Below are 15,957 nucleotides of genomic sequence, written 5' to 3' on the forward strand. Positions count from 1 at the left end.
TGTAATTGTACCCGCCTCCACCACCACCTCTAGCAGCTTTTTTGATACCCACATCACCCTCTATGTGAAAACGTTGCCCCTTAAGTCTCTTTTAAATATTTTCCCTCACACCTTAAACCTATGCCCTCAAGTTTTGGACTCCACCACCCTCGGGAAAGTACCTTGGCTCTTCACCCTGTCTATGCCCTATGACTTCTATAAGTTCAACCCCCAGCTTCTAATTTCCAGGAAAAATAGCCTGAGCCTATTCATCCTCTCCCTATAGCCGAAACCCTCCCAAGCCTAACCAAAGTTCTGTACAGCTCCAACGCAACCTCCCTGCTCTTACAATCTGTGTCTCGACTGAAGGCAAGCATCCTGTATGCCAATTCAACCGGTCCTGACACTTTTAGGGATCTGTGGACAAACACCCCAAGATCGCTGTGAGTTTCCTAGTGTCTTGCCATTCATTGAATACTCCCTTATCTTGTTGCTTCTTCCAAAATGCATCGCCTCACGTTTGTCAAGATTAAATTTCATCTGCCACTGATCTGCCCATTTAATCAATTAGTTTATATCTTCCTGTAAACTAACAGCATCCTCCTCACTGTACGCCACCTGGCCAATCTTTGTGTTATCTGCAAATTTACTTCTCATTCCTCATCTTCATCATTTATGAATACAGTAGCGCCTCGACATACGAACAAATCGGTTTACGAACAGGATTGTACGTAAAAGTTTGCTTCAACATACGTACAAAATTCAAAGTACAACCGAAGGTACGAGCGCAAAAAGCTCGTGTGTGATGACGTGATTTCATTGTTCTGCTTTTCTATGCGCTTGTTGAACGCAAAAGCTCTTGGGCTCCGCGTGAACTCATTAAGTTCGTCTTTGGTGCGTGCACAGTTCGTCTTTGGAGCATGTACAGTTCATTTTTGGCGCATGTGCAGTTCGTCTTTGGACCGTGCGCTGTGAACGCTATCCGAACAATGGGAAAAATTGATTCAGTTTGCGAACTTTTTGGTTTGTGAACCGGGTCCCGGAATGGATTAAGTTCATAAGTCGAGGCGCTACTGTATCACAAACTGTAAGGGATCAGTACCATTCCCTATGGTACACCACTGCATGCTGGGCTCCAGTCACACAAACAATCTTCTAACACTACCCTCTGTTTCCTGTTACTAAACCAGTTTTGGATACACCTTGCTAGGTCATCCTGGATGCCATGAGCTTTTACCTTCATCACTTTCCCGTGTGGGACTTTGTCCAAGGCCTTACTGAAACTTAAATAAACTACATCAACTGCCCTACCCTCATCCAAACACTTGATCACTTCCTCAAAACAATTCCAGTAGATTTGTTAGATTTGATCTTCCCCTGACAAAACCATACTGACTATCCCTGATCAAACCTAGACTCTGTAAATGGAGAGTCATCTTTCCTTTGCTATTTTCTCCAATAGTTCCATACCAGTGATATTAGACACACTGGTTTATAGTTCTCTGGTCCACCTCTATCACGCTTGTTTTAAGATGGTACTGCATTAGCTCTCTTCCGGTCCTCTGGCATCTCCCCTGTGGCCAGAGACGATTTTAAAATTTGGGCCAGGACCCTTTCCCTATCTCCCATAACAATCTGGATACTATTCATCAGGACTGGGGATTGTCTAGATGATTCCTTTGTTGGAGGAGAACCTTGAAGTAAGGGACAGAAGACAGAAGGAATCACCTCAAAAGTAAATGGGGACAAGTAGCCAGAAAGATTGATTCCTGGACTCTGGATCCAAGGATCTGGCATCAGTTCCACAAAGTTTCTATGACCTCACATAGTAATCAGTCACACAGATGCACCTTCACGTAACATTTTGTACACTGCACACATGCTACTCAATGCACCACATCTGTTCGTCACCCAGTTCCAACTATTAAGGACTCACATCTGTTCTGCAGATCCTCCACCTCACCCTCACACATATTTCTAGTCTCAGACCCACCCATCTCCAACTTTACATTCACAGTGCAATACCATCACTGACATTCTGAACTCTCTCTTGCAAGACAAGATGGCACACAATTTTAGGGAGCAAGGGAAAACTAGCAGAGGACCCTTGGATTTAGCCAGGATAAAACTGAGCAAACGATTAACTGCAAAAACTGTAATAAAGTAGTGGGTGATTTTAAAAGAGAATGTTCAGTTACAGCTGGATACATTCTAACAGAAATGAAAGGTAAGGGCAAAGCTAGAACTTTTCAGATGATGTCAGAAACTGAGATACGCTGTAGAACTAGTCCCTTTTGTAGCCTTTGCTCCATCTCCCCAACCTGGATCATGTTCAAATACACCGGTATTGCTGACCCTTCCCCCAAATATTATTTGTAACATATTCCCCTGTTTCCTTTAAGAGGATGCAGCAACAATCACTCAAAAATACAGAAACACCAATAATTTGTGCATCTGACACTTTACATTTCTGCTCAAATAAAAGCAAAATACTGCAGATGCTGAAAATCTGAAACTAACTGAGAATGCTGGAGGAATGCAGAGTCAAGATTAGAGTGGGGCTGGAAAAGTATGTCCGGCAGCATCTGAGGAGCAGGAAAATTGACATTTCAGCTCTTTATCAGGAATGAGAATGGAGCCTCCGGGGTGGAGAGATAAATGGGAGGGCAGGCGAGGCTGAGGAAAACCTGTTGGACTATAACCTGGTGTTGTGTGATTTTTAACTTTGTACACCCCAGTCCAACACCGGCATCTCCAAATCATTTATTCATTTGAATTTTGAAAATCGAGGGGTGATCTTATTGAAACATACAAGATTCTGAAAGAGTTTGAAAAAGTAGTTCTGAGAAAATATTTCCATTAGTGGGGTAATCTTGAACTAGGAGACAGTTACAGAATAAGGGGACACTCATTTAAAACTGAGATAGAGTCGTAGAGTCATATGTGTAGGAATTTCTTTGCAGAGGGTAATGAATGTCTAGAATTGTCTACCTCAGAGAGTTGTGGAGCCTAAACTACTGTAAGTATTTGAAGAGGAGGTAGGTAGAATTTTGAATTGTCAGGGAGTTGATAGCTATGCTGAGCTTGCACAAAAGAGGAGCTAAGGCCTGGGGCAGATCAGCCTTGATTTTGGCAGGGCAGGCTTGAGGGGCCGAATAGCACACTCCTGCTCCTATTTCTTACATTCTTATGCTTCACTCTTCTGTTTCTCTGATGATATCAGAATATAGCATGATAGATTGATGATTGGTAAAGTGGCTTTAATAAAATTCTTATTTTTCACATACATCTTAATCCATCAGGAAAATTCTTGCTGAATAGATTGTATAATTTAAATAAAGATCTGATTGAAATCAAGATGATCCATAGACTGAAAGAGGCAGAAGAGAAAAATAAACGTGACAGGTAAGGAGCTCAGTTTATAGTTATGATTATTCCCATCACTGCTTTTCTCTTGTGTGATTTGACTTGTTTATGCCTTTGTGTTTTTCTTTGTGTTTATTTTTCTATTTTCTCCACATGAGGTAGAAAGGACAGTTTGAATGTAAATAGCAAGGAAGATAGGCATATCCTCCCAATTCTGCTATCAGCTTTATAAATCTTTTTGGAACCTTGTCCTTTGCCTGAATATCCTTTGCATAATATGAAGACCAAAACTGCTCACAGAACTGTTAAGTGTAATATATACAAATTTATAATAAATTTATAGTAAAATAACACCTCACTTGATATTTCTATACCTTGGGAAATGAACTCTAGACCATCTTTTCCTTTTCTTAAAAATAAATTTAACCTTTGATCCACATTTTCTAGTAAGATGCAAGTTGAATTCTATCAATTTCAGTCATATCTTCTGCTGTGGGCATATATTTCTTTCTTTATAAACATTGTCAATATTTAGACATGAAAAAATATTATTGCAAGAAACTAAGTACATTTATGATTAATTCCCCCAAGTTTTGTCTTTTAACAGGTTTTTGTTGGATTGTTCATTGAAATTGTTATATCTTTCTTAATTCACCATTGTTAACATACTCCACAGAAAATCAAAAGCTTTTGGTTTGAAAAATAGTTAAATTAACACCTGCCATGATCTCGGGATGTCCTAAGCACTTGAATGCCAGTTAATGAATTTTGAACTATAGTTGCTTTTATTTTATTTGTTTATGACATATATATGGGTGTCACTGGCCAGGCCAGCATTTATTTCCCAGAGGTATGGTCTTGGAGAAGATGGTGCTGAACTGTCTGTTTTTAATCACCACAGTCCTTGGAGTTTGGGGGCACCTACAGTGCTGTTAGGAAGGGAGTTTCAGGATTTTGACCTGTCAACAGTAAAGGGTATAGTTCCAAGTCAGAATGCTCAGTGACTTACAGAGAAAATTGCAGCTTGTGGTGTTCGCCTGTATCTGTTTCTGTTGTTCTTCTATGTGGTAACTTTAAGGTAGAGAAAGGCAACAATGCAGCAACGTCCAAAAAACAATAATTAAGTAAATGACCAGATAATCTGCTCAAGTGAAGTTGGATGGAAATATGTTAGTCGGGATATAATAGGGTTCTTTGCTGTTATTTTAGCAATGTTCATATGCTCTTCTATGTTGGAGAAAGCAGTTGGAGTCTTATCTGAAAGATAGCACCTGTCATAATGCATAGCTCCTTCAGTATCAAGTTGGAGCACCAGACTAGGTTATATATTCAAGTAGGTAAAAACAATGACTGCAGATGCTGAAAACCAAATACTGGATTAGTGGTGCTGGAAGAGCACAGCAGTTCAGGCAGCATCCAACGAGCAGCGAAATCGACGTTTCGGGCAAAAGCCGGTTTCCTGATGAAGGGCTTTTGCCCGAAACGTCGATTTCGCTGCTCGTTGGATGCTGCCTGAACTGCTGTGCTCTTCCAGCACCACTAATCCAGTATATATTCAAGTGTTTGTTTCAGGGTTTGAACCACAAGCTTCTTATACTTGGACAACATTCTTCTGCTGCTACAGAGACATGGCTGGAATTTGAGAGGGCTAAAGTTTTTAACTGAATATCATGTCAGATAGTTGGGCTAAGTAAGTCTAAGACATGCTGCATTTAATTACTTTTGACGTTCACAGGGGATCCCTGCCTCAAACACTTTTTCAAGGTCATGGGCAGAGCTTGACAAAAGAGTCTGGGGGCACCCCTAAGCGTATGACCAGGAAGTGACACTACTATCTGAAATCCAGGCTGAAAGTATTTTGGTGTTACTATGTCTCTACACAATATCACCATTTTTCCTTCCATGTACCAAGATCCCTCTTAGACTGATTTTTGAATTCTTCACATATTGTTAATTGTTGAATATTTCTTGTTCATTTTCTTTAGCTTTACACTGATGATAAATTGAATACTTCATTCTTCATTTTCACTTAAAGAACAGAGCATATTGGAGCACAAACATAGATGTTAATTGGCACATCATTCATGCACCAAAATAATTATCCATTTAACTCCATTCTCCAGGCTTCAAAATAATTATTTTTTGAATATTTGTCTATTTCCATTTTAAAACTGTTCTAGATCCTGCTTATTTCACCAATCCTGTTCCATATTTGCAACATCTCTTGCTTTTATTCTTTTCTCTCCATTTTCCTTCTATAAAGGTCACATTTGTGCTTTTTAGCTTGTTCACCAAACACTGAATTTACTTCATCAAAACACTTTATAGTTATAAGATCCTATAGTAAATATTTTGTAAGGAAAATAGTCTGGGTTTCTTTGGTCTCTTTTTGCAATTAAACTTTCTTGTCCAGACTATATTTTTCTGCATCTTACTTCTCCAGTTTTGGAAATATGTGTTTCTACTCCTCCAGTTCTTTTAATGTCTTTTTCATTTTACATGTGTTTTCTATTATAGTTTATTATCTACGTGTAACAGATTTTCTTGCGTGTAAGACCCATATACTTAAATCTTCTTTGGTCCAGTAAGTTTCTTCTTAGGTTTTTCTCAGCTCTGATTCAAATTGTCTAAATGAAGTTCTCAGAACAACATAAGTAAGTCAGAAAAATACCATAATGATCAGGGACACTTTCTCCAGTGAAATTATCACCAAATTTCATCAAGGAGCAACAAGCCTTTAACTATTGTAAACTTAAATTACACCACTGTCTATTATTTAGAATTATATTTGCAATTGTAAATTATTGGATAGTTTATATTTTAAACCATGGTCTAATAAGTTTTAACAATTTACATAAATAGTCTAGGGAAAACAATGCAGCAGAAGTAAAAAGACAAAAAGCAGGAACTTTTTAAAAGAGAAGCATGAGCAATGCAAATTGATTCTGGCAGTGACTTCCAGATGATGGAATATACTATCTAAATAATCAGTCTCTGATGATAAAACAGAAGGAGCAGAATATATGCAATAATTTAACATCAGCATACATTTATATAAATCAAACATCTTAAGATGCGCAAGAAGAGTACTGTGAACGGGAATTGACATAACCACAGATTGAGATGTCCAGATGACTTAAAATTTTGTGAAAGAGGTCATTCCAAAATTGATGATAGGTAATTTTGTGTGGAACTTAAAAGTGGTAAGAGAGCCATAGAGGGAATTCCAGAAACTAGGACCTTGGCAGCTGAGAGCATTGTGATAAATGATGGATGCCCCAGAACTGAAGAAGTGCAGAGAATTTGAAGATTCATAAAGCTTTTGGAATTCACAGAAAAGGGAGGGGTGAGGCAATGTAGAAATTTTAAAACAAGAATAAGGCTTCATTATTCAAACACTTAATAGACACACAAGAATGAATGTTAATAAAATTATTAGACTGATTGAGAATCGTACAGAAGTCCAAATAGAGATTTAATATGATGAACTTCTTTTGTAGAGAAGCAATGTTAGCAGCTGGAGCAGAGAATCCACAAACAGAGGTAAAAGGAGAAAATGAAGGTATGTTACTTAAATGAAACAAATTTCACAATAGTTATAAATCCATACTCATTTTTAACTTGCACATTTGTTATGTTATTCAAAAGTTGCAAAAGCCTCAATATTGATCTACAATTAGTGATCTTATTTAATTTTTTTTGTTCAAAGTGAAAACAAAGGAAATAGGAGCAATATGCAACATGCAGCCTGTTTTGTTGTTCAATGCGATAATGTTTGGTAAATTGGCCTTGACTCTAGTTTCCCACCTATTCCTCAAATCCTCCAGTTTAGAAAACATTGTCTATCTCATCCTTAAATCTATTCATATTGGAACATTCACAACCTTGTGGAGTAGAGTATTGTGAAGATTTGCAATCACTTTAGAAATTTTTTCTTATTACAGTCAGAAATGATTTAATTTTATTATTCATTTATAGATTGTGGGTGTCATTAACTGAATGAGCATTTATTGCCCAGCCCTGGCTGCCCTTGAGAAGTTGGTAGTGAGCTGTCTTTTTGAACCACAGCGGTCCATTTTGTACAGATACATCCACAATGTTGTTAAGGAGGGAGTTCCAGGATTTTGATTCCGTGTCTTTGAAGGAATGGTGGTAAATTTCCACGTCAAGATGTTGAGTTGCTTGGAAGGTGGCATTGCCATATATCTGCTACCCTTGCCTAGCTTGGTGGTCATGCATTTGGAGTATGCTGTGAATTGTTACAGTGCACCTTGTAGATGCATCTTGCTGCGACTGAGTGTCAGTGGTGCAAGAAGTGATGTTTGCAGATATAGTGTCAATAAAGCTGGTTGCTTTGTCCTGGAGTATGTCAAGCTCCCTGAGTGATGTTGGAGCTGCTCTTATCTAGGCTTGTACCCCTGACTTGCGCCTTGTAGGTGGTGGACAGGCTAAGGGAGTCAGGTAGTGTGTTACATGCTGCAGGATTCCTTGCCTCTAACATGCTTTTGTAACCACAGCATTTGTATGGTTAGTCCATTTCATTTTCTGGTGAATGTAACCTCCAATATTTTTGTAGTGGATTCAGTGATGGTTATGTCATTGAATGTTGAGAGACATTCTTTAGTTAGATTCTCTCATTGGAGATGGTTATTGTCTGTCCCTCCTGTGGCACAAAATCCAACTGACACAGTACAGCAGTGTTTCACAGGAGACTCCACAGCACTGAGGATGCCACCTAGAAAGGGGATGAAACATCTGCAAACCAACTTCCCAGCTCAGCGAACATATTCAGAATAGCTGCAACCAGCACTCAAGCTACAAATCTTTACGCAAATGTTGAACAAATGTTACTTACCACTTGTCAGCTCAAGCCTGGATATTGTTCAAGTCCTGCTGGCTACAGACACAGACCACTTCCGTATCTGAGATGTTGCAAATGGCACTGAACATAGCACAATCATCAGCGATCATCCTTTCTCCTGACTTTTTGGTGGGTGAGAGGTCATTGTTGCATCACTTGAAGATGTTTGGGCCTAGTACACCACCCTGATGAATTTCTGTGGAGTTGATCTGAAGCATTTGTGCAATGGCGCCAAGTAGGACTTTCCAGCCGGAGCACTTCTGCTTCGCCAGTTCCTTTTTCTTTCTCTTTCTATTTTACTGCTCTTTTTTTCTGTGATTTTCCCTGTCCTGTCCCAATTTCTTAAATTTACCTTGAAGGAATGGAGACGAGTCTGAGTCTAGCCCAGTGTGTAAAATGCCAGGGGAGGTAGTGGGTCCGGAGATGTGGTGTGGGCCAGAGCCTGGAGCAGGAGGCAGACCGAGCCCAGGCCAGCCTGGGAGACGAGTTCGAGACATGAGGCGTGGGTCAGAGCCTAACTTGGGAGGCAGTCTGAGCCCAGGCTGACCTGGGAGACCAGACCCGGAGGCAAAGACGCAGGTCAGAGCCCGGAGCAGGAGGCAGTCCGAGCCCAGGCTGGCCTAGGAGATGAGTTGCAGAGCAAGTTCTAGAAACAAGTCCAGGGCTGGAAGCCAGTGAATGGAGGCTTCGAGATCTGAAGCCTATCAGGCATGGACTTAGTGAAAAACACTACAATTTGAGTACTTTCTAAAAATGCTTTTTATTCTTATTCTGGACTTTGAGTAATTCAATTCTTCTTAAAACTTCATATTACTACACTGGATAATTTTTTATTCTTTCAATTCTGTAGCAAATACTTGCCTCTTCCACACTGTAAGTAATCTAATATAAAAGTATCTGCACCTAGGTACCCTGTACCTAAGATAGTGCCAAAGCGGTGACATTACAAACTTCTCACTGCACTCATTTGAGTGCATGTGACAATAAAGGAAGCTGAAATGATTGACTTTCAACAGGCACGACCAATTCTTTGTGCCAGGCATGACTCCAACCTGGGGAGCTTTTCCTCTGATTCCCATTGACTCCAGTTTTGTTCTGGCTCCTTGATACTATTTGGTCAAATACTGCCTTGATATAAAGGGTTCTAAGCCTCATACCCCTCTTGTGTTCAGCCCATTTGTCCATGTTTGGACCAAGATTGTAATGAGTTCAAGAGCTGAGTGGCCCTAGCAGAACCCAAACTGAATGTCACTGAGCAGGTTATTGCTGATCAGGTGCTGCTTATTAGCATTGTTGATGACGCCTTCCATCACTTTATTGAGTTGGTCAGTGATGTCTGGGGCAAGAATCTGCTCAGCAAATGGGTATGGCTATCCATTGGGATGACCAGGGATTAGAAACTTCACAGGTCTATAAACTGCACTGTGTATGTCTCTGTATGTAATGTTTTTCTTGCCCTTTAAAAGCCTGAACATCATTAAATCCTGAAGCTGCCTTCCTCACATGTCATGACATTTACCCTGCCCAGTCTGATTATGGTCATAGCCATTTCCATCCCACTTGTGCACTTTCAATTTCTTGCACAATGTAAGGAAATTGCAAACACTCCTCAGCCTCTGCTTCTACATGCCAGTGAGCACTTAAACATCCAAATCCCCTTCCTAGTTGTCCCCCCTGTAAAGCCTTAGGATTTTCCTCCCACCAGGTTCCACCCAACCCATCTATGAGCCTGCATCTGTCAACTGCTCCCCCCAGCCATGCCAAATGAGGTGGCCATGCAAAATACTGTGTCCCTGCATTAGGCCAGGGTGTTCTTGTCCTTGATTAATAACACTCACATGACCCCTTTCCCATCCATGCTTTCCTATATGCCCCTCTAGCAGATATGTTGCCCCATCCCTCACAATTGACATTTGCTGTTTCCCCTAGCCTTTTACCCCCGCCTGAAGAATGATTTACTGAGGCCCCTTCCCCCGAAAACATCCTTTCCCCTTAGCTTTTGCTGACAGACCTGACAGACTGACTGCGGCCCCTTGAACGACCTAACTGAACAGCCCAGGACAAGAAGTGCCTAGACCCCAGGTCATGCCTCTATATCTTCCCTATTGAGTTATCTCATTGCATCTTGTGTACATTGTGACACTTATGTGCCACTGTGATAGGAGGAGTAAATATTTAAGGTGTTAGATCAAGTGTTAATGAAACAGGCTGCTTTTCTCTGAATATGGTGTCAATTTTCTATAGTGCAAAGAGCAGACCAAAGAGCAAAGAACATTATAACGCAGGAACAATCCTTTCAGCCCTCCAAGCCTCCGCCGAACCATATACTCTATTTAAATCTGCCGTCTACTTTCCAAGTATCCATATCCATTTGCTCCCTGCCCATTCACGTATCTGTCTAGTTATGTCTTAAATTACTCTATCGTTCCTGCCCCTGCCACTTCCGCTGGCAAAGCATTACAGGCACCTACCACCCTCTGTGTAAAGATCTTTCCACGTATATCTCCCCTAAACTTTTTCCCTCTCACTTTGAACTCATGACTCCTAGTAATTGAGTCCTCCACTCTGGGAAAAAAGTTTCTTGCTATCCACCCTGTCTACAGCTCGCATGATTTTGTAGATCTCAATCAGGTCCCCCCTCAACTGCCTTCTTTCCAATAAAAATAATCCTAATCTACTCAACCTCCCCTCATAGCTCGCACCCTCCATACTAGGCAACATCCTGGTGAACCTCCTTTGCACCCTCTCCAAAGCATCCAATTTGGTAATGTGGTGAGCAGAACTGTACGCAGTATTCCAAGTGTGGCCAATCCAAAGTCTGATACAATTTTAACACGACCTGCCAAATCTTGTACTCAATACCCCGTACGATGAAGCAAAGCACGTCCTATGTCTTCTTGACCACTCTACTGACGTGTGTTGCCACCTTCAAGGAACAATAGACCTGAACACCAAGAGTTCTCTGTACATCAATTTTCCCCAGCACTTTTACATTTACTATATAGTTCGCTCTGGAATTGCATCTTCCAAAATGCATCATCTCACATTTGTATGGATTGAACTCCATCTGCCATTTCTCCGCCCCCAATCTATCTATATTCTGCTGTACTCTCTGACAGTGTCCTTCACTATCTGCTACTCCACCAATCTTAATATCATCTACAAACTTGCTAATGAGGCAACCAACATCTTTCTCCAAATTATTTATGTATATCACAAACAACAGTGGTCCCGGCACAGATCCCTATGGGACACCACTGGTCACAGGTCTCCCTTCCACTACTACTCTTTGTCTTCTGTTGCCCAACCAGTTCTCTATCCATCTAGCTAGAACACTTTGGACTCCATGCAACTTCACTTTCTTCATCACCTTATCATGGGGAACCTTATCAAATACCTTACTAAAGTCCATGTATAAGACATCCACATTCCTTACCTCATCAATCAACTTTGTCACCTCTTCAAAGAATTCTATTAGGTTTGTAAGACATCACCTTCCCTGCACAAAACCATGCTGCCTATCACTGATAAGCCCATTTTCTTCCAAATGGGTATATATCCTATCCCTTAGTAACTTCTCCAGTAGCTTCCCTACCACTGACGTCAGGATCACAGGTTTGTAATTACCTGGATTATCCCTGCTACCCTTCTTAAACAAAGGGACAACATTAACAATTCTCCAGTCCTCTGGGACCTTCCCCAATTTCAAGGCTGCTGCAAAGATATCTGTTAAAACCCCAGCTATTTCCTCTCTCGCTTCCCTCGGTTATCTGGGTTAGATCCCATCCGGTCCTGGCGACTTGTCCACCTTAATGCCATTTAGAATACACAATGCATCCTCCCTCCTATGCAGGCTTGACCTTGAATAATCAAAGATCTATCCCTAACCTCAACATTGGCCATGACTCTCTCCTCGGTGAATACCGATGTAAAGTACTCATTAAGAATCTTACCCATTTTCTCTGACTCCACGCATATCTTTCCTCCTTTGTCCTTGCGTAGGCTAACCCTTTCACTCGTTACCCTCTTGCTGCTCATACATGTAAAGAAGGCTTTGGGGTTTTCCTTAATCCTGCTCACTAAGGATATCTCATGACCTTATTTTAGTCCTCTTAATTCTTCATTCCAGATTGGTCCTATATTCCTAATATTCTTCCAAAGCTTCGTCTGACTTCAGTCGCTTAGACCTTATGTATGCATCCTTTTTCCTCTTACATAGTCTCACAATTTCACCTATCATCTATGGTTCCCCAATCTTGCCATTTCTATCCCTAATTTTCATAGGAACATATCTCTCCTGAATTCTAATCAAGCTCTCTTTAAAAGCCTCCCACATATCAAATTTGGATTTCCCTTTAAACAGCTGCTCCCAATCTACATTCCCCAGCTCCTGCCATATTTTAGTATAGTTGGCTTTCCTCCAATTTAGCACTGTGCCTTTAGTACCACACTCGTCTTTGTCCATGATTATCCTAAAACTTATGGAATTGTGATCATTATTCCCAAAGTAATCCCCCACTGAAACTTCAACCACCTAGCCTTGCTAATTTCCCAACACCAGGTCCAGTATGGCCCCTTCACGAGTTGGACTACTTACATACTGCTCTAGAAAACCCTCCTGATGCTCCTTACAAATTCTGCTCCATGCAATTCTCTAATACTAAGTGAATCCCAGTCAATGTTGGGAAAATTAAAATCTCATATCACCACCACTCTGTTGCTCCTACATCTTTCTGTGATCTCTCTACATATTTGTACCTCTATCTCATGTTTGCCTTTGGGCGGCCTGTAGTACAGCCCCAACATTATTACCACACCCTTCTTATTTCTGAGCTTTGCCCATATTGCCTCACTGCTCAAGTCCTCCATTGTGCCTTCCTCCAGCACAGCTGTGATATCTAGTTGACCAGTAATACAACTCTTCCACCCTCTTTACCTCCCTCTCTATCCCACGTGAAGCATCCACTTCAGCGCTGTTAAAGTTCCACACATTCAGGCGAGTATATTCCCTTACAGTGGTGAAACCTGGAGATGGCTTCGAGGCTGTGAGGTTGAAGTGGCTATGGAGAGCTTTATGTAAAGGGATGATGTTAGATGGGCAATACAAACATTGAAAGAGTGCAAAGGTGAACTGCAGCAATTATTCCTTCCTATATAGCATGAAAACACAATGGGAAAGGTGGCCTGAGCATGGCTAACAAAAAAAAAATAGGGTTAATATTAGATCCAAGGAAGAGGCATAAAAATTGGACCAAAAAGCAGATGTGATAACTGTGGGCAGTTTGAATCTCAACAAGGGAGGACAAAGCAATTGATGAAGAGGGGCTAAATAAAGTAAAAGAGTAAGCTTGCTGGTAACTTAAAAAATGATTGTAAAATGGTGAGCTTTGAGAAAATTTGTAGCTCAGGTTGAGGTTCTGGATGTAAGTTTGCTCGCTGAGCTGGAAGGTTTGTTTTCAGACATTTCGTCACCTCATACTAGTTAACATTAGTTAACAGGATAATGTTACCAAGTATGGCGTGACAAAACGTCTGAAAACAAACCTTCCAGCTAAACGAGCAAACTTACATCCATGACTGTAAAATCTTGTTTAGGTATGTGAAGGAAATAAAGATTAGTGAAGACAAATATAGGTCTTTTGCATTCAAAAATAGGACAAGTTATAATAGGGAACAAAGAGATGCCAGATCAATTAAATGTATATTTGCATAAAGGAGGACCGATAATGTCACAAAAATGCCAAGGAACTTAAAGAAGTAGTGAATGCATTTCTGGTCATCTTTAAAGAAGCTGTAGACTCTGGAACTGTTCCTATGGATTGAAGGGCAGCTAATGTAAGCCCAGTATTTTAAAAAAAGAGATAGAGAGAAAACAGGGAATTATAGACCATTTGGCCTGACAGCAATATTGGGGAAAATTATAGTCCATTATAAATGATTTTAATAGCAGAGGACTTGATTACATAGGATCAGACAGAGTCAACATGGATTTATAAAAGCAAAATTATGCTTGACAAATTTACTGGAATTTTTTGCAAATACAATTAGTAGACTTGCTAAAGAGAAGCCAGTGGATGTTGTTAACTGGGACTTTCAGAAGGTTTTTGATAAAATTCCATACAAAAAACTAGCATGTAAAATTAAAGTACATGAAATTAGAGGTGTGTTGCATATGTTATATGTTTCAAAGAGGTCATGGGGTCATAAAGGTATATAGCACGAAAACAGGCCCTTCAGTCCAACTCATCCATGCCAGTACACTTCCTAAACTGAACTAGTCCCATTGCCTGTGTTTGGTATATATCTCTCTAAAATTTTCCTTTCCATGTATTTGTCCAAATATCTTTTAAATGTTCTAATTGTACCTGCCTTTACCACTTCCTCTGGCAGCTCATTCAATACATGCACCACCCTCTGTGTGAAAAGGTTACCCCTCAGGTCCCTTTTAGATGTTTCTCCTTTCACCTTAAACCTGTGCCTCTAGTTTTGGACTCCCCTATCCTTGGAAAAAGACCTTGAATATAAACGTCTATAAGGTCACCCCTCAGCCTCCTACGCTCGAGGGAAAGAAGTTCCAGACTGTCAAGCCTCTCCTTATAACTCAATCCTTCCAGTCTCAGTAACATCCTTGTAAACTCTAATGAGAATAGACACAACCTACACAACTTCTCCTCAAAGGAAAACCCCTCCATACCTATGATTAGCAAAATAAACCCTCTCTGGACTGCCTCCATTACCAGCATATCTTTTAGATATGGACTGGCCTACTTTTCTTAAAGTGTATGGAATTGGAAGTGGTGTACTGACATGGATAAGAGAATTGGTTTGCAGTCAGGAAGCAAAGAGTAGTAATAACAGGTCTTTTTTCCAAGTGGCAGCCTGTGACTATTACCTGCAGGGATCAATTCTGTTCACAATGTATATTAATGATTTAAATGAGGGAACTAAAAGTAATATTTTCAAGTTTGCAGATAAAACAAATACAGGCTGAACTGTGAGGAAATGCAGAGATTCTTCAGTATGACTTGGACAAGTTGAGTTTACAGGCAAATGCTTGGTGAGTGAAGTATAAATGTGAAGTTATATTAGCGCAAAAACAGAAAGTCATATTAAAATCTGAACGGTCATAGATGGGGAAAGGGGGAGGAGCAACGAAACCTGAGTGTCCTTGCATACCAATTGCTGAAAGTAAGTATGCAGGTGCAGCAGGAGGTGAACAAGGCAAATGGTATGATCGCCATCATAAACAAGAGGATTCAAGTATTGGAGTAGGGATGTTTTTCTGCAATTCTGCAGGGCCTTGGTGAGAGCACAGTTGGAGTATTGTGTACAGTTTTGGCTCCTTGTCTGAGGAAGATTGTTCTGGCTATGGAGGTCATGCAAGACGTTTACCAGACTGATTCCTGGCATGGGAGGACTGAAGTTCAGGGAGAAACTGGATCAGTTAAGACTATATTCAATGGAGTTTGAAATAATGTAAGGGGATCTCATAGAAGCTGATAAAATTCTCATAGAACTACACAGGGTCAATGTAATAAAGATGTTCCTGATGACCAATTAGTTAAGAACGAGGGGTCACAGTTTAAGGCTACAGCGTATGCCATTTAGGACTGAGAAGAGGAGAAATTTCTTCACCTAGAGAGTGGTGACCTTGTGGAATTCTCTGCCACAGAAAATGGTTGAGGCTAAAGCATCAAATGCTTTCAAGAAGGGGTTAAATATAATTTTTAAGCCTAAAGGGATCAAAGAGA

The 15,957-nt window shown here is 40.5% G+C and overlaps 1 protein-coding gene across 1 annotated transcript in view; it reads left to right on the forward strand.

Annotated features, from left to right (window-relative positions):
- The window catches only part of ak9 (adenylate kinase 9), a 267,579-nt gene that overhangs the window by 129,992 nt on the left and 121,630 nt on the right, over nucleotides 1-15,957 (forward strand). Inside the window, exons 17-18 of the mRNA XM_072552101.1 lie at nucleotides 3,282-3,384; nucleotides 6,846-6,907. Coding sequence (XP_072408202.1) covers nucleotides 3,282-3,384; nucleotides 6,846-6,907 — 165 coding nt within the window. The remainder of the gene's footprint in view (nucleotides 1-3,281; nucleotides 3,385-6,845; nucleotides 6,908-15,957) is intronic.

The sequence above is a fragment of the Chiloscyllium punctatum genome, chromosome 3, assembly GCF_047496795.1.
Source record: "Chiloscyllium punctatum isolate Juve2018m chromosome 3, sChiPun1.3, whole genome shotgun sequence".
Taxonomy (NCBI): domain Eukaryota; kingdom Metazoa; phylum Chordata; class Chondrichthyes; order Orectolobiformes; family Hemiscylliidae; genus Chiloscyllium; species Chiloscyllium punctatum.